At 49.0% G+C, this 19,363-nt stretch overlaps 1 protein-coding gene across 1 annotated transcript in view; it reads left to right on the forward strand.

Annotated features, from left to right (window-relative positions):
* Positions 1-19,363, forward strand: part of ADCY5 (adenylate cyclase 5) — a 154,818-nt gene that overhangs the window by 118,998 nt on the left and 16,457 nt on the right. Inside the window, exons 11-14 of the mRNA XM_060100158.1 lie at positions 1,264-1,361; positions 5,072-5,159; positions 15,983-16,099; positions 16,538-16,702. Of these exons, the coding sequence (XP_059956141.1) occupies positions 1,264-1,361; positions 5,072-5,159; positions 15,983-16,099; positions 16,538-16,702 (468 nt within the window). The remainder of the gene's footprint in view (positions 1-1,263; positions 1,362-5,071; positions 5,160-15,982; positions 16,100-16,537; positions 16,703-19,363) is intronic.

The following is a 19,363-nucleotide window of genomic DNA, read 5'->3' on the forward strand; positions in this document are numbered from 1 at the left end:
GGGGGGGACCACCCCCCACCCCCACCCCGGTGCAGAACCAGGACCAAGGGGAGGGGAAGGAGGCGACAGGACGGCTCCCCCCGCTGTCTCCGCCCTGGAAAGAGCTCCTTCTTGTCACTTCCATTTCCCAGCTCTGATGCTGCCCTACCCAGGAAATGGGGGTTTTAGGGAGACTTCCTTGGTGGAAAAGGATACATCTTAATTTCTTTGTGTCTCAGTTTCCTTATCTGGGAAATGGGGATTTTTAACATACCTACCTCATGGTGTCATAGTGAGGATTAAACACATCCATGTACGTAAAACACATGAAACAGTACCTGCCACATAGTAGATGTTCAATAAACATTGCTATTTGTATTATTTTTATGCTATTGTTATTATTATAGTTCCCAATGGACCATCCAGCTGCTTTTGGCACACTGGAAACTCAAAGCATTAGAGTTGGAAGGGGCAGTCAGGAGCTCTTTGTCCTATCTCCTTAAATTGTGCCTGAGAAAATAAAGCTTAGAGTATCTGGGTGACTTGCTCTAGGCCACCCAGTGAAGTAGTGACAGAGCCAGAACGAGACCCTGGTCCAGGGTCTTTGCTACATGTCACAGGGTCTCCCTTGTGTTCCGTCGACATGGGCTCCTGTGAACTCATGCCGTGGTCAAATGAGGCACGCTTAATCAGGAGGGAAGAATTATGGGAAGGGAACTTAGTCTGTTTACCAGTGTAAATGGAACTGACTCATGGATTACCCTCTCTGGGTGACTCTCTGCCAGCACGGCTATTTGTGCAGCTGGTTGGTGTCATGGGAAGGGTGGGGCCTGGGAGTCAGGACCTTGGAGATGAGCTCTGTGACACTGGACAAGTCGAGTGATCTCTCTGCTCCTCAGCTCGCTCATCTCTGACGTAAAACAGCAGCAGTCCTGTGCCTATTTCCTGGTCCTCTTGTGAGGCTGCGCAGTGATGGTTGCAAGCCCCAGCACGTGTTCTGGCATGTAGTTGGTGCTCAGGAATGTGAGCCATGATCATTATGAATTATTCTCATGGTGCCCCAGCCTGCAGAGTTTCTGGTTTAACATAATTCAACGGCCCTCCCCACAGGCACCACCATATAGTGAGTGGACTGGTTTCTTGAGAGCTAAGGCTAGGGCTGGTTCTCGACTGGGTCTTCCAAGTCTTGGGAGTGTGCTGTCCCGGGTGTGTCTGGGGTGGAGGGGGGCTGGAGCAGACAGGGCCAGGTGCCTCCGCCCACTCACCCTGCCCATGTCCTCTCAGTACTCCAAGCAGGTGGATGACCGATTCGGTGCCTACGTGGCATGTGCCTCGCTCGTCTTCCTCTTCATCTGCTTTGTCCAGATCACCATTGTGCCCCAGTAAGTACCCCATCCCTCCCGGGCTCCCTCCTCTGGCTGCAGGGGCTCCAGGGGTGGCAGGGGAGGTCAGGTAGGAGAGCAGAGGCGGGAGTCTGAGCTGAGTTTACTTAGGCAGGGAGAAAAGTTTACAGTCTTGTCCTCAGTGAGACCAGGAAGCCAAGAGTCTGCCTCCCCCATGATGGGTAGGCCATGTGCTCATTGCAGGTGGAAAACTTCTGTCTGGGTACTGCCCAGCGCACGGGAGACCCCTTCTCTCCACTTCATCCTCTCATCCCATTTTAACACAAACCACTGTTGCCCATTGAGTCACCCAAAGTATTCACCAAGCTGGTTTCTGCGTGACCTTTGGTTCTTGCAAAAAAACAGTATATCTTTAAAAAATAAGGGTTTTATGCTACTCCAGATATTTCAAAGAATGGATTTCAGATTCTGAAGACTTTTCTCTAAGAGGTGTTCCTGAAATCTTCTGAGGACTGGCTGTGTCACTGAGAGAGGCCTGTGGCTTCCAAGGGGACCACTCTGAAATGGGCTGTTGGACATGAAGTGTTTGTTAGGTAGTCATTCACGGTAGGGTCACGGCTAAGTGAGAAAGATAACCACTCCAGGTATGTATGTGTGTGTATATATATGTATATATGCACATATATATATATATATATATATACACATATTTTTTTACTTTTTATTATGCAATATTTCAAACATACAGAAATGTAATCAATATAATCAACACTCATCCCCTAGATAGAACAATTGTTCTTTTTAAAAAAAAATTATTTATTTATTTACTTATTTTTGGCTGTGTTGGGTCTTTGTTGCTGCGTGCAGGGGTTTTTCTCTAGTTGCGGCGAGCAGGGGCTACTCTTTGTTGCAGTGCGCGGGCTCCTCATTGTGGTGGCTTCTCTTGTTGCAGAGCATGGGCTCCAGGCACACGGGCTTCAGTAGTTGTGGCACGTGGGCTCAGTAGTTGTGGCTCTCAGGTTCTAGAGCGCAGGCTCAGTAGTTGTGGCGCACAGGCTTAGTTGCTCCGCGGCATGTGGGATCTTCCCGGACCAGGGCTTGAACCTGTGTCCTCTGCATTGGCAGGTGGATTCTTTCTTTCTTTCTTTCTTTTTTTTTTTTTTTTGCGGTACGCGGTCCTCTCACTGTTGTGGTCTCTCCTGTTGCGGAGCACAGGCTGCGGACGTGCAGGCTCAGCGGCCATGGCTCACGGGCCCAGCCGCTCTGTGGCATGTGGGATCTTCCCCGTCCAGGGCACGAACCCGTGTCCCCTGCATCGGCAGGCGGACTCTCAACCACTGCGCCACTAGGGAAGTCCGGCAGGTGGATTCTTAACCAGTACACCACCAGGGAAGTCCCAGAACAACGGTTAATATTTTGCAAGAATTTTTTATCTATCTTTTTCTGATTTTTTTAGTTGATTTAGAATGTTGTGTTAGTTTCAGGTGTATTTCTGATTTTTTAAGGTAAATTTTAGACACAAGGGCATTTTGCCCCTGAACACATCAATATACACCTGTTTTAATGGCATTTTGCTTCTTAACCACAATGCTTTATGTACCAAACAAAACTAACCCCAGTTCCTCTACAATCATCTGATACCAAGTCTGTATTCAAATCTCCCAAATTGTCCGCCTAAATGTCTTCTACTCTTAGTTTATTCATAGCCAGGATCTACTCAAGATCCACTGGATGCATTTGGTTATGTCTCATAAGTCTAACTTAATCTGGAAGAGTCCCCTCACTCCAACACCTTCTGTTTTTCATTTTGAAATAATTATAGACTTAGAGAAAGGTTACAAAAGTACTACGGAGAGTTTCTGTGCATCCTTCATCCAGTTTCCCCTATTATTGACAACTTATATAACTGCAGTAATCAAAATCAGGAAATAACACTGTAATGATATATGAACGAATCTGTAGGCTGTATTCTAATTTCATCAGCATTCCCCCAAATGTCCTTTTTGTGTTCCAAGAGCTGGGCCAGGACCCCACACTGAATTTAGCTGCTGTATCTCCTTAGTCCCCTCCAATCTGTGATGCTTCCTTGGCCTGATCTCTCATGGCCTTGGCACTTCTGATAAGTACTGGCTAATTAATGTGTAGAATCTCTCAAATTGGATTTGTCTGATGCTTTTTCATGATTAGATGGAGGTTATGTATTTTTCACAAGAATCCCACAGAAGTCATGTGTCTTTCTCAGGGCATCATATCAGGAGGTACATGACGTCGGCATGTCTTATTACTCAATGCCTTTTATTTTTAATGGCACTTATCGTTGAAGAGATGGCCCTTGCGTTTGTGTCTGCTATGACCCTGTCAGGATACTACAGGTGAAAACCAGACACTGGCAGCCAGCTGCACCCTGGTTATGCAGTTAATGTCCATTGCCCCCTGCACTGAGACCATGTAGAGCTGGTGGGATTGGGGGTCTTTACTGGCATAGGACTCATTTTCTGTATTGAAATGGAGCTATAGGTATAATAAGCAACCTAGACTTTCCATCCCATTGCAACTGAGAGCCCCCTTCTCTTGGGTGCATAATCCTGCCTCTTTGCTGCTTCTTTCTTTCTGTAGCGTGGCTTGGGGCTGGGTTATTCCAGGTCCCTGCTCTGCCCGCAGTAGCTTCACTCCCTCCTCTGGCCACAGCTCGGAGCTGCTAAGGCATGGATGGAGGTCGTTCTCTGGCGGTCCTCTCTCCAGGGAAGCCTTAAAAGCTACTTTAAAGGTTCTTTCCCTCTGAAGAGAGTTCTCTCCCCTGCTTTGTTTGTTTCAGGCAGCTAAGTGCTGGCTTCTGGGGGAGCCTGGAACAAAGATGCCTCCCTAGAGGCCTTCACCTGCCTTCTTATGTCCTCCACTTGCCTTTAACCTGCTGACAACACCTGTCATGTCAGGCTGTCTCACTCCCTGAAAGGGAGAAGGAGTTTCTGGGGCCTCCTGTGGTTGGTAGGGAGTGCTGTGCCTCGACCAGCCCCTGCCCCAGGAGGGCCACGGCAGGCTCCGGATGGAAAGTCACTTGCAGTTCTTTCGCCCGCCCGAGGATACTAGCCCTTTGTGAACACTGAGCTCACCTGTGATGTGCCTCTGTGAGGAGAGGCAGCAGGAGATCCTTGCAGTTTACACGGTTGCTGTGGAGCTGGGTGGGGCTAGGGGAACAGAAACTGGACGGGACTTGTGTGGCCTGGCAGTAGGAAGGGGACAGGGTTTAGAGGCTCTGCCCTCCAAAGGGACATGTCACTGCTGTTTCTCAGAGTAGCTGGTTGGGCTGTTGACAAATGCATTTCTATAAATGATGGCCATTTATCAAACCAGTGTTCAGCCTTCAGAGTTACTTGTCAGGCCATAAGTGACTACCTAGAGGGAACAGCCAGGTGATTTTTAAAATGGGCCCTTCCAGGCTAAATGAACTGAGTCTATGGAGAGCTAAGAATTAGGCAAAATATTGGGCAGGTGTCACCCCGTTCTTCATTTGGCTCCTGTGTGGACTATGCTCCCCCAGAAAAGTGGCAAGACCGGGAGGAAGGGCAGGAGCCAGACCGTTATGGAGGCAGGTCCCGCATCGGTTCATAAGCCTCAGTAATCCCTCCTCAGTGAGTCAGGGGCCAGGCACCCAAGACTGGGCAGGAGGTGCAGGAGAAATGGAGCAAATTCTGCTTCCTTCGCGGGGCCTCTCAGAGCCCCAGAATTCCCCACCTCCTCTCTCCTTCCAGCTCCGTGTTCATGTTGAGTTTCTACCTGACCTGTTTCCTGCTGCTGACCTTGGTGGTATTTGTGTCCGTGATCTACTCCTGCTTGAAGGTGAGTCCAGCTTATACTTGAACCCCAGTCACCTTCTTCCCTCCCTTCCCAGCCCACTGATAGGGCCCCTCCCAGGGGCTGGAGAGTCCCACCTGGGATCCAGGCACCTGATGCTGGATCACAACTCTTGACTGGCATTCGCAGCAAGCCAGACTGCAGGGGGCGTAGTTTGTCTGAGGAGCCTTATTTGTACTGGCTGTTTCAGTTAGCCTTTGCAAATCTCTGCAAGAAGATACTGTTGCTCTCTCTTCTGTCTGTCCCCTGGGTATCAGGTAGGCCAAAGGAAGGGCGCGTAGCACAATGCCTGGCACAGAGCAATGGTCAATAAACATTTGCTGAAAGAATGAGTGTGAAAGGGCTCCCTCTCGACACCCCTTCTCTGTTCCAATGTGCCCTGGAAATGGCCCTGGAGGGAGGCCATAGAGATTATGGCTTTTGAGCTGCCCATCATATAGATGAGAGGGAGACCCAGAGTGGTTCATTGTTTCAGACAGGGCCACACGGCTAGTAGCATGGGCATGAGACCCTGTTCTGTGTTTTTCTCCCACGCCGCCTCTTAGGCATGCTGCGTCGCCACCCAAGCTGTGTCCTTCAAAGGGACCTGACCACAGGTCATTAGGGTCTGCTGTAGAAATCACTCAGGTTCCTGTTTGCCTTGCCCACCAAGCCTCTTCCTCAGTTCCTTCGCCACTGGTTTAAGAATTCCCATGGGCCTTCCCTGGCAGTCCAGTGGTGGGACTTTGCCTTCCAATGCCGGGCGGGGTGGGGGGGGGGCAGGGGCGTGGGATGGTGCGGGTTTGATCCCTGGTCCGGGAGCTGAGATCCCACGTGCCTCACGGCCAAAAAACCAAAACATATAACAGAAGCAATATTGTAACAAAAATTCAATAAAGACTTAAAAAATGGTCCACATCAAAAACAAAAAAACACAAAAGAATTCCCTGATGGGGCCAGCCTGGTTCCAGAAACCTCTCTGTCCCAGCAGAGACAAGCCCTCTCTAGCTTCTGCTATAACCATTTCTCTGCTCCTCCCTGACACTCACTTGGAGCCAAGCCCCTGGGGGGCCCAGGCCCTGCCAGCACTCCCTACACCCTCTGCGGTGGGCACCGTGTTCTCCTTCCTGGGGGATTGGACCTTTGTCATCTCCAAAGTCCCCTTTCTGGCTCCATCCTCCAAATAGAGTCCTTCATTAGGCTCTACACTGTTTAATCACCTGATGGTCAAGACCTTGGTGGACTGATTGTCAGAACTGGAAGGACCTTAGAAGCATCTGGTGTGCTGCAGTGTGCCCCTGAGCAGGTGCAGAAGTGGATGCCCAGAGAGGGGCAGGACCGGCCGGGGTCACTCGGCAAGTTGAGCAGTGTGCTCAGCCAGTTCCTTCGCTGCATTGTAGGGGTTAATCCTGGCTCCCTGCCTCTCCACCAGCTCCTTCCTCAAGGCTATGACCTCCCTCCTGCTCTGTGTTCAGTCCCTCTTGCCTTTTGGTCTTGACGTTGTCAGGCACCCCAGCCTGCTTTTCCCCCAGTGGACAGTCCCACTTTCTTCCCTCTCATGGCTATAAAAGCACGCCGTACATTCACAAGAGCCAAAAGGTGGAAAAAAACTCAGGTATCCATTAACAAAGGGGTCCCCACCCCCCGGGCCTCGGACATCTATGGCCCGTTAGGAACCAGGCCAAACAGCAGGAGGTGAGTGGCTGGTGAGACAGCGAAGCTTCATCTGCGGCTCCCCATCGCTCGCAGTACCGCCTGAACCCTCGCTTGCATTAGCTCCTGAACAATCCCCCCCCACCCCGTCCGTGGAAGAATTGTCTTCCACGAAACCGGTCCCTGGTGCCAAAAAGGTTGGGGGCCACTGCATTAACAGATGAATGAATAAACAAAAGTGCTATGTCTATACCATGGAATATTGTTCTACCATAAAAAGGACTGAGATTCTGACACATGCTCCGACATGGATGAACCTTGAAGACATTGCACTAAGTGAAAGAAGCCAGACACAAAAGGGCATATATTGTATGATTCCAGTTATATGAAATATCTACTCTAGACAAATTCATAGAGACAAAAAGTAGACTATAGGATAGCCTGGGCTGGGGGAGGGGGAGTGGAGAGTTATTGCTTATTGGGTACAGAGCTTCCGTTTGGAGTGATGAAAGGGTTTTGGAAATAAATAGCAGTGATGGTTTCACAACCTTGTGCAGGCAATTCATGCCACTGAATTGTACACTTAAAAATGGTTATATTGGCAAATTTTATGTTATATATATCTTACCGCAATAAAACAACTAAAAAAAAGCATACCGTAGCTAAAAGGCCCTCTTAAACATTCTTTTGCTGAACGCTCAAAGAGAATCTTAAGTTATAAACTGAGGCAAAGTCATTGTTTTGTTTGTTCATCTGAGGCACTTAATTAGGCTATTCAAATCAGAGTCAAAGCTATCTGTTGTTTACAATTTTTAAACTGGAACCAAGCTTCTCTCTTTTCTATTAGCTGCATTGGTGAACCTGAGCTTCATGGACTTCATTTGTTTTGTGTTCCCTGACTTGCGTGTGTATCTGCTGGTGGGAGAAGAGGAAGAAGCAGAGGGGGAGGAGGTGGGGAGGGGAGGGATGGGCCCTGCCTGCACTGGCCATTTTAAGTTAGTTCCTTGGTCTAGTGAATTCTTTTTGCCACTGTTAGAGATTATTTATAAAAGTCATTCCTGCCTCCTCGTGTTTTATAGAATCTACCTATTTGGTAATCAGTGTCACAGTCCATAATCTTGTTCTCAGTTCCTTCATCCAGCCCAGTGATCTTTCTGACGGCTCTGAGGCCTCAGTTTCCTAAGGGGGAGGCCGGTGGATGGAACACTCCCTTCCCTGCCCCGACTCCATTCTGCCCACCTCCCCACACCCTTCCACCAGAGGAGCCTGCTTCTTCCATCTTGCAGATGTAGAGCTTCTGTAAGGAGTTTGTTTAGAAAAAAAGTGCTCTCTGACTTACCAAGCCTGAAACCTGCTCATCTGGACCAAGAGTTGAAGAGACACTAATACCCATCTTGGGCTCCTAGCTGTGTGCTTCTCTCACAGCCTCTGAGAAGCCACTGTCTCAGCATTTATCCACTTTCTGGAAAGTAGACCCCGACCTGAGCAATTGTTTGTAGCATGAACTCCTCTTCCAGTTAATAATCAGTCTTCTTTCCTCTTTGTGTTGTGGTTTAACTGCATAGTAAAATGTGAACGGGGTAAGTCTCCCTTTTGGCATCTCTGCAGCAGGGTGGCCTGGCCCCCCTTCCCCTGTCACACTGCCTGCAGGCCGACTGACTGAAAGTTGATTGTATCACCTTTTCAGGTACTGCTGTGAAGCTGACTGGACTGGAATTTTCAGTGTCATTCTGTTTTTCCCTGTGAAAAGATTTGCCAGAACTCAGACAATTTTCATCTGATTTCCACGATTTCTAAGAAATCATGGCTAGTGGCTTTCCGATGAGATACAGCAGTTCCTAAGTTACCCCTGCCTGCTATGGGCTCCGCAGATCCAAGGCCAAGCGGTTCTGTCAGACATGGTCTCTTTCTCTGTTTCATTTACTTTTCCAGTTCCCCAAAACAACTTGGACTTACTTTCTTAAATCATCCATATTTTATGCTTTTTGAAGAGAGAAACATGAAGAAAGTGTGGTCTGAGTTAGTCAATGTAGTCATCTTAGCTGTCTGTCAGGGAGCAATTCCTGGGTCCTTTCTGTTTTTCTGAAATGTACTGCTCACCGAAGGCTCTGATTGTTTTTTTCATCTTGGGCCTGTATGATCTTTTCCTGACACAGCTTGGCCCAGGTCACACACACACACACACTTAGATTTCTCAGTGAGGGTAATTTTGTGCCTTGGTCTTCATCTTGTCCCACAGTCCTGGTCTCGCTTTTCGGCATCAGCTGGCCTCTGGAGCCCCTTTGTCTCTGAGATGCCTTGTCCTAAGGATCATCCCCTGAGCCTGTCCTTCTGGTGAAGCTGTCTTAGAGGGCCAGTCTGAACATCTGCACACACCACTCCTTCCTTCCCTTGGCATCGGTGCTCATCTGGGCTCCAGAGCTGCTTTCATCGGAGAAAACCGTGCTAAATCCCTTCTTGCCGTCACATGTGGTCCCCAAACTCAGAGACTCTCAGATTGGTAGGGGCCCCAACACTGAGGCAGCCCAGACCCTGGAACCCCTTTGCATAACCCTGCAAGGGGTGGGCCAGCCTCTGCCGTGTCAGCTCCAGGGATGGCGAGCTCGCTTGCGCCTCCTGCGTGCAGCCCCTTCCCTCCTTGGCCAGCTCTGACTGCTCTGTCAGTCCCCCTGTGGTTTCTGCCCCTCATCCTGCTGGCCTGCCCCTGACAGTGCCAGCACTTTAGCTGCCACCGCCCAAGTGGGTGGAAGAGAGTGGCTCCCTTCTGTCCCCGCACTTGACTGGGCCCCCTTTCTCTCCTGTGGCTCATTAGCACGTTCTCACTCAGAAGGCCAAGCTCTGCTTTCCTGCAGTTTGGGGATTGGGTACAGATAGGCCCAGAAGGAGTACTCAGCTATAGGGCCGCATGTGTGTGCGTGTGCGTGCGTGTGTGTGTGTGTATATTTAAATCTCTTTCATCTTCTAGGCTGCTCTTGGCTCCCTCTTGGCTTGTCTCCCACTGACCTCCTGGACCTGATTGTCTGACCTCCTGGAAACTGACCAGGGCTTCCTCTAGGCCCTTGTCTGCTCTGTGCAGTCACCTAAAAGGCTCCTCTCCCCTCCCCGAAGCCTGAAGCTAGCCAAGTCCCGCCTTGCCGGCTCTCCTTCCTACCACGCCCTCCTGACTCCTGTCCACAGCTTCTAAAACAGGGCCCTACTCCTCAACCAGTACCTCTCACCTCCCAGCTGGCTTCTGTCTTGTGATGACTTCAGAATCTCCACACTCCCCTTTCCAGAGGCTCGGGGTCACACTTTGTCCACTGGAAGAGGATGTGTTGCTGTCAGGCACATGTTCGTTTGGGGGTGGAGAATGCTTCATTCTCAGGAAGGAGATCTTAGGTTCCTCCCGTGGCTTTTAAGTCAAGCCATCTTGGGTCCAGAGCCCAGCCATGCCACCTTGAGCAGTGTTTCCCAAACCTTTAAGGTGGCTTTTATTATATCCACTTTGCGGATAAGGAAAATGAGGCTCCAAGTGGTTAGACAGCTTTCTCTAGGTCCCGGAGCTAAGAAGTGGTATAGCTGGGGTTTAAACCCAGATGGTTCTTGACTCCAGAGCCCACAGTCCTTCCCCTCCAGGACGCTGCCTTTGTTAATATGTCCAGTTGACCGCTGAAAGGCCAGGTGATAAGAGCAGTAGTCAGGGTCTACTACTGGTCAGCATCTTCCTGTCTTGTTCTGAAGTTTTCATATCTTTAAAAGTATTTTTCTGAAGTAGGAGCCGCTGCTTCATTTATTAGCTCCTTGTCAGAAAGTCTGTTTTCTTACATTTTTTTGCTGTCAGATTTCATCACCTTCTTTCATCCCTGCAATACCCTGGTCCCACATGACAGACAGGGAGCCAGGACCCCAGGGAGGTCATTGATTTGCCTGGAGACTTCCTGAGAGGCCAGGATCAAAACTGTCCCTCACCCCAGTCATGGTTTATTAATTGTGTCGCCATTCCCATTTTTCAAGTTGAATTGATTTGGATTAATCATATTGGGATTGGTACTTTTTTTTAAAATTGATTCTTTTTCTGAGCTCTGATGGTGAACAGGCACTGAGCAATTGGTTTGCACAGACACAATAATCCCTCCATAAAAATGCTCTCCAGGATCTGTATGCAGCTGTAGAGCAGCCCTGCGAGGAGATTCTACTCCAGGTGAAGAATTTTATTGTCCACACCAGGGTTAGTAAAGGTGGGATTTGGGATCAACATACAGATGAACTTTTTGTTACAGGAGATGAGATACTCTATAAACCAGTGCCAGGGCAGGATGTCAAATCTTCTGGAGACTTCAAAAAGGCAGCAATTCCTGGGTTTCTGCTGAGACTTTAAGTCAAGAGCAGGTCTTTTGAAAGGGTGACAAGGGAAAATGGCTTGTAAAAAGGCAATGCATTGAGGTAATCACTCATTAGATGTTAGAGCTGTGGCAGCGGTCCCCAACCTTTTTGGCACCAGGGACTGGTTTCGTGGAAGACAATTTTTCCACGGACGGGATGGGGGTGGGGTGGGGTGGGGTTTGGCTCAGGCGGTAATGCGAGCGATGGGGAGCGGCTGATGAAGCTTTGCTTGCCCGCCTGCCGCTCACCTCCTGCTGTGTGGCCCGGTTCCTAACAGGCCGGGGGTTGGAGACCCCTGAGCTGTAGTATTCCAGGTTGGATTTTGGTTAATAGCCTGCAGTTCTTCTGTGGGTGGCCCCTGTGGGGCTCCTGGTCCCAGGTTCACCAGGAAGCCTGTGTGCATATACTGTTCCCCAACCACCTTCTATAAAGGCTTTACCATCTTCTAATAAGTTTTGTCTAAATCAAGTCATTACACTGGCGATGAAAGAAGCCGTTCTATTGATGGATAGGGTGATCGGGACTGAAATGGTTTAAGCAACACGGGGGATGGGGGGATTAAATGGCAAAATTTTAAGCAGGCAAAGATTAGAAGCCACCTGTCATACCATTTCAGAGTAAGATCCTCATGCTAGTGCCAAAACACTTTCCACAGCTGTGAAACCAAAAATTCCTTTGCTGAGAAACAAGGACTTTTGTTCTTATCGGCAACCTAGCTCTTTAAAATGCAAATATTAAGTAAATTTTCTATTGAATTCAACAGCTTTCAAAGCACTTTCAAATGCATCATTTCATAACCACCCTGGAAAATCTACCACCCTGGAAGGTAGATATTCCCTGTTTACCAATAAGGAAACTCAGAGCCCTTGATGACTTCCCCAGGATCACACAGTAAGAAGCTGAGCGGGATTTTTTTTTAATAAGTGCTTTATTGAGAAATAATTCACATACCATAAAATTCACCTTTATAAAGGTTATAAAATTATAACTCAGTAGTTTTTACTATATTCATAAAGTTCTGCAACTATCACCACTAATTCCAGAGCATTGCCATCATTCCCAGAAGAAGCCCCATACCTTTCAGTAGTCACTCCTCATTCCCTGTTCCCCACAGCTCCTAGCAACCTCAAATCTACTTCCTGCTTCTATGAATGAGCCTGTTCTGGACATTTTGTATAAATGGAATCATACACTATGTGGCCTTTTGAGATTGGCTTCTTTCACTTAGCATATTTCAAGGTTTGTTCACGATGTACTATCTGACAGTGCTTTATTCCTTTTTATGGCCAAGTAATAGTCCATCGTGTAGATATACCACATTTTGTTTCTTCCTTCATTAGTTGACGGATATTTGGGTAGTTTCCACTTTCAGGCTGTTATTAATAATACTGCTATGAACATTTGTGTACAAGGTTTTGTATGGACTTGTGTTTTCTGTTCTCTTGGGTATGTACCTAAGAGTATAATTGTTGGGTCATATTTTGAGGAACTGCAAAGCTGTTTTCCAAAGCAGCTGCACTATTTTACATTCCCACCAGCAGTGTACAAGGGTTCCAATTTCTCTACATCCTCACTAGCACTTGTTATTATCTGACTTTTTGATTATAGCCATCCTGGTGGCTGCGAAGTGGTTGCTTTTGTTTTTGGTTTGCATTTCCCTGATGACTGTTGATGTCAAATATCTTTTCACGTGCTTGTTGTACATTTGTGTAGATCCTTTGGAGAAATCTCTATTCATAGTATTTGTGGGCTTTTTTTTGTTTTGTTTTGTTTTTGGCCTCTCCTCGTGGCTTGTGTGATCTCAGTTCCCTGACCGGGCCATGGCAGTGAAAGCCTGGAATCCTAACCACTAGGCCACCAGGGAACTCCGTGTTTGTCCATTTTTTAATTGGGTTATTTGTCTTTTCTTGTTGAGTCGTAAGAGTTTTGCGTATATTCTGGTTATAAGACCCTTATTAGATATATGGTTTACAACAATTTTATCCCATTCTGTGGGTTGTCTTTTCATTTTCCTTTTCATAATCATTTTTAATTTATGGTAAAATATACATAATATAAATTTTTTATTTTAACTATTTTTAAGTTTACAGTAGAGTGGCATTAGGTACATTCATATTATTGTGCAACCATTACCACTATCCATCTCCAGGACTTTTTTATCTTTCCAAACTGAAACTTTATACTCATTAAACAACAACTTCCCATTCTGCCCTCTTCCCTGGCAACCACCATTCTTCTTTCTGTCTCTATGAATTTGACTGCTCTGGGTACCTCAAAAAAGTGGAGTCACTTTTTTGTTTATCCACTCATCCATAGCTGGACACTAGAGTTGCTTTAAACTTTTGGCTATTGAAAATAATACTGCTATAAACATGAGTGTGCCAATATCTGTATAAGTCCCTGCTTTCTATTCTTTTGGGTATATACTCAGAAATGGAATTGCTGGATCATATGATAATTCTATGTTTAATTTTTTAAGGAATCGTCATACTGTTTTCCACAGCAACTATATCATTTTACATAACTACCAGCAACAAACAAAGGTCCCAGTTTCTCCACATCCTCACCAACACCTTTTTTACTTTCTTGATGGTGTTATTTGAAGGAAAATTTTTCAAAATTTTGATGAAGTCCAACTTATCTGTTTTTTCCTTTTTGCTTGTGCTTTTGGTGTCATATCTAAGAAACCATTGCCTAATCCAGTCACAAAGATTTACTTATATATTTTCTTTCAAGAGTTTTATAGTTTTAGCTCCTACATTTAGGTTTCTGATCCATTTCAAGTCAATTTTTATATATGGTGTGAGGTAAGCTCCAAATTCTTTTGCACGTGGAGATACAGTTGTCTTAGCGCCATTTGTTGAAAAGACTCTTCTTTCCCCATTCAATTTTCTTGGCTACCTTGTCAAAATCAATCAATCATAAAAGTAAGGGTTTATTTCTGGACTCTCACTCTATTCCATTGATCTCTATGTCTATTAAAGCAATATTTTAATCCAAGCTTATGTTCTCCAAATCACACATATCTTTTCTTCTGCCATGTTAGAGGGTTCAGTCAGAGTGCCTCCTTTATTACCCCAGAAGGAAGTGTTTTTTCAGAAGAATGCCACAGACTTGATGATCCATGAACACATCTGAGAGGCACCCCTGCTGGGGACATGGAGGTCCAAGGTCTACACCACTCAGCCTAGAGCCTGAAGGGCTTTTAGGCCTCTGCCACTGCTGCATTCCTTCTCTGTGGTCCCTTCTTTCCCTCTGCTGAATAGGAAGTGGCCTTGTTGGAAGGATGGAGGAGGATTTGGGGTGGAAAGATATACTGCTTCCCTACATGCATGCCCAGCCCAAAGCCCAAGACTGAGGGGGTAAGCAGGGCACTTTCTTGGTGTCAAGAACTATGAGGGTCTGAGATTTGGTTTTACCCTAATTACAAGCTAATAAATTAGCTTGTTGCTCTTTCATAGATGCTGGCAGACGTCACGAGACTGCTGGGTCAGAGACAAGAGACTTTATTACTCACAGCATAGCAAGCAGCACAAGCATCAGCATATTTGTGTTGGTTTCCCAAAGTCCCATGGGGGCAACCTGATGGGCCCATGTAGACGTCCTGCACGTAGTGAGTTTGGGTCACAGCTGAGGAACACTGGACCAAGGGCCCGGCACTTGCTGGCCTTAAACATTGTAGCACACAAGCCAGTCCTCTCCACACTGGGACTGAGCAGTCACACCGTGGTCCCACTCTGTCCCCTTGCCTACTTAGCTGTCTGTGTGACCAGCTACAGAAACGCTCTGTATCAGAGGGTGGATAAACCTTGCAGTCTGGCACACTCAGCCAGAATGTGCCGGTGTGCTCAGGGGTCACACAGGAAAAACCACGCCTAGAACCCAGGCCTCCAGGCTCTGGTGAGTGCTTTTTCCAACACCTTCATCTGCCCTTAGGGGTTTCCAAAGGACGCATGGCATGCTTGCAGATCAGCCTTACCAGGAGGCATTAAGGTAGGTAGGATGGGGAAGCACGAATCCACTACTTCACTTTTCTGAGGTCTGTCGACTTCTTTTTTAGTCAGGTTGCTTGGGAGATGAAGAGCACATGGGGGCCAAGGCCAAGTGTATCAGATTTGGTAGACCCAATCACTTAATTACCAAAACCGCAATGGGTCTTGAGTGGACATACAGTTTGTCTAGCTGAAGGAAATGTAGGGAGGATTAGGGGAGGGAAATGGCAGACCCACGGGCATCCTGCTGAGGAAAAGCTCGCTTCATTCCCGTGACTGGGGCCCCGCTGTCCGCTCACACGCCACTCTGCTCCCTTCTCACGTGCCCGCCCCTTTCCTCCAGACCCCAGGTTCTCTCCAAGCCCTCAGACCCACAGCTCCCTGCTTCTTCCCCAAAGCCTTCTGACCCTTCTGGAAACGTTCTGGGCACCTCCATGTCTCCTTCACTCCCACCTCCTGCCCCTCCCTGATTGTAACTCCAAGCGGCCCAGCATTCACACAGCGGGTACATGTGCTTTTTTCTCTGCTTCCCCGTTGGGGTGAAGGTAGCATCTTTCCTTTCGTCCTACCTCTCTTACCTGTGAGCTCCCCAGGTGGACCCCCTTCTAGCCAGCTGCAGAATCTGCGCTGTGGTTGGCCTGGAAGCAGGGGTGCAATGGTGCGAGGCTGGAGGCTCGCCCACAGGGAGGGGGTCAGGAAAGCCCCTGTGGTTCTGTTGGCGAGAGACAAAGGTGGGGAGGGTGTCCACCGAGCTCCTCTGTGGCAGTGTGCGGAGTCCACTGAATTCTGTTCCATCTCTGTCCTCCCTCTGCCCCGCGACAGCTCTTCCCGGCCCCGCTGCAGAGGCTCTCCAGGAAGATCGTGCGGTCCAAGATGAACAGCACCCTGGTGGGCGTGTTCACCATCACCTTGGTGTTCCTGTCGGCTTTTGTCAACATGGTGGGTGGCTCCACCTCCCCAGCGCTTCCTCAGCCCATTGGGTGAAACCCAGTGGAGCCCTGTACCTCACAAGCATGGGCTGGGAGGAGACTTTCCCCCAGGCCCTGGCGTTCTCCGCCCTGGAAGTTCTTATTTGGGTCTCACCTTGGGTCTGGGATCACATTTAGCTCCTAAAGCCTCTTACACAGCCTTTAGTCCTCACTCTCGAGGCTGGAGGAGCGAGAAAGACTCAGGGAAGTATGCCCCAAGGGAGGTTTACAAGCCCTGCCCTGGGTAGCTGGGCAAATCTTGCCCATTCCTCGGCCTCTTCCAGGCTCCTCTCCTGTCCCGGCCAGTGTCAGGCTGCACCTGAGGCAAGGCGGGATGGGCACCTGCTGCTTGTGGAGATGAGCTACCCTGGCCTGGTCCCCACAGGCTGACCCTCTCCTCCCCCACCAGTTCACGTGCAACTCCAAGGACCTGTTTGGCTGCCTGGCGGGCGAACACAACATCAGTGCCAGCCAGGTCAGCGCATGCCACGTGATGGAGTCAGCCGGCAACTACAGCCTGGGTGATGAGCGGGGCTTCTGCGGCAGCCCCTGGCCCAACTGCAACTTCCCCGAGGTACTGGGCAGGGAGGGACTGGACACAGATGGGGACCTGCCACCCCAGCCCTCTCTGCCCTTGGCTACTCTGATGAACAGTCAGGGGCCCTCAAGCTCACTGCCATTACAGAGACCTCCTTCCCCCTCAGTCTCTCTCACTCTTTGTGCCAGACACCAGTGAACAAGGCCTGCCTCCTCAGTATAGCAGTAACAACAATAATAGCATAGCTATTGTTTATATGGTATTTACCATGTGCCAGACACTGTGCTAAGGGCTTCACATTTACTCATTTAATCCTCACAGCAACCCTATGACAAGGATACTATTTTATACAGATGACATTGAGGCACAGAGAGGTTAAGTAACTTGCCTAAGGTCACACAGCTAGTAAATGGCAGAGCCAGAGCTCCCACCCAGGTCACCTAGCTTCAGAATTCTTGCTCTTAACCTGAAGGCAGAGCTGTTTCTCAACGCTCAGCCTCAGCAGCATTCCTGATATGGCCTCAGGAGGACCTGTCTGACCCCTCTGCCGTGGGTCAGAGAGCAGAGGGGAGCAAAGGGAACCTAATCCCAAACCAGTACTACCAGCAAGTTCACCCATTCAAAGTATAATTCAGTAGCTTTTAGTATATTCACAAACTTGTGCAGCCATCATCATAATCTAATCTTAGAACATTTTCGTCACCCCAAAAAGAAATCATGTACCTACAGGTTATTGGGTTTAAAAAATGGCGAGAACCTTTCGAGAGCAGCGTGCATTAAGCGCCTATGGTATGCGAGGTGCTTCGTTCACCCTGCCGTGCTTCCTCAGGGAGCCGTTTTGCAGCGAGCAGCAGGGCCAGGCTTCCAGCCCAGGGTGTTTGCTCCAAGCATTGGGTGATTCCCATAACCCGGCTCCCTGATGGGGCTCACGTGAAACCTGTAAGATGATGGCAGTTTTTGCCCTTTTCTGGGGACAAAGCCCGTGCTTTCATCCAATTCCCAAAGGGCCCATGACTCATAACAAGGGTTCAGAACTGCAGTGAGGGGCCCGTGGGCTGTCACAGTGCTGGCCTCCCTCCCCCGCCCCAGGGAATGAAACTGATCCTACTGCCCTGTACACATGGGCAAGGGAAACTCAGTGAGGGGTAGGGCTCACCCTCACCGGTGCTCACCTAGACCAGTTGTCCCTGGGCCCCCGCCAAGCCCTCCCTCTGCCCAGGCAGCCATGCTCCAGCACCCGCCCTCTGCTCCCCACCTCTCTTCCCTCTCACATCTAGCCGACAGCCCACAGGAGCTGCTGCCTGAGGGCTGTTTGCTGAGAAGCAGAGGCTGCTTTTGGTCTTGCACGTGCCCCTTGGTGGTTGCTCCATGGGAGAATGGGGGAACAAAGCAGTGGTGTCAGGGCCTGTTCTGGTTCCTTGTTTGTGGCAGATGGTTGGTTGGTCACAGACTTCAGCTCTTACCAGCCCGACCAATTTCAGGCCCTCAGATCCCAGGCCCTACCAGCTACAGACCCCTCGGGCTGACCCCATCCCACAAGTGTTGTTCTGATTCAGCAACTCCTCACAGACCCTGAGGTGGACCTCAGTATTAAGCCTTGGCCTCCTGGATGTCTGGGCCCAGGGTCTGAATAGGAATCCAGGCTGGCGCTTGGGTTCCCCTCCCCATCCCCCAAGGACAGGACTATTATCCTTGGGGCTGATGTATCGGGTTGTGCCTTCCCTACTCCTTCCTCTGCCCCTTTCCTGCTGGTGACTTGAGGCTGGTCCCTCCCCCTTCCAACCGCCAGGGGCCTCTGCAGTCCCTCTCTGGGTTCCTGAAGGCCTAGGCAGAAGGGACTGCCCCACTGCCAGCCACCAAATTTGGCCTCCAGCCCAAGGCAGAGGCAGCGAACAGTGAGTCGCTCTGCCTGATGCAGAAATAACAATGGTAAATCTAAAAGAGAAAAATAATAGTTGCTGACATGACTAGGACTAGTGTCAGGGGACAACAGAGCAGAAGTCGACCTCTGAGATCACCTGGTTTGGCCCCTGAGAAAGAAACTGAGGCTCAGAGACCAGGATTTCCCCAAAGTACAGGAAAGAGCACAATCCCTCATCTGAAACCTTTTGGGTTAGATATGTCCTGGACTTGGGAATTTTTCAGGTTTTAAAATGTTACCTCACACCCCAGTGCAGTATGGGCAGCACCTGATAATGAAACACAGAAATGCTTCTGCAGCAAAATGTATGAATAGTCACAGGAAGCAGGATAAAGGTGATAATTCGCACCACATCAGTAGGTCAGTTTGGCCACCAAATAAGGTCAGTTCAGATGTTGCCACCACATGTTATGTTGCAGATCAGGGGCTGAAGCCTGTGCTCCCACAGTAATGGAGGGCACCACGCACTGTGCCAGGGGCTTCATATTGTGTAATCATCACAGTAAGCCCGTGAGATAGAAGGTTTTGCATATGGGGAAACTGAGGCTTAGGTTGAATAAATGGCTTAAGCCACACAAACAGTCCACGATGAATCAGGGCTGAAACTCAAGTCTGCCTGAGCCTGGAGCGCTGCTCTAACCGTTGGGCAACACTGCTGATAGTGGTCCTCCTCAGCCTGGAGCCCCACCTCCTGGTTCCTACCCAGGGCCACTCACACCACAGTACAAGTTTGCATGAGCAGAAACATCCCCAGACCCCCGGTTTCACCTGAGGCC

The sequence above is a fragment of the Mesoplodon densirostris genome, chromosome 5 (genome assembly GCF_025265405.1).
Source record: "Mesoplodon densirostris isolate mMesDen1 chromosome 5, mMesDen1 primary haplotype, whole genome shotgun sequence".
Classification (NCBI taxonomy): Eukaryota; Metazoa; Chordata; class Mammalia; order Artiodactyla; family Ziphiidae; genus Mesoplodon; species Mesoplodon densirostris.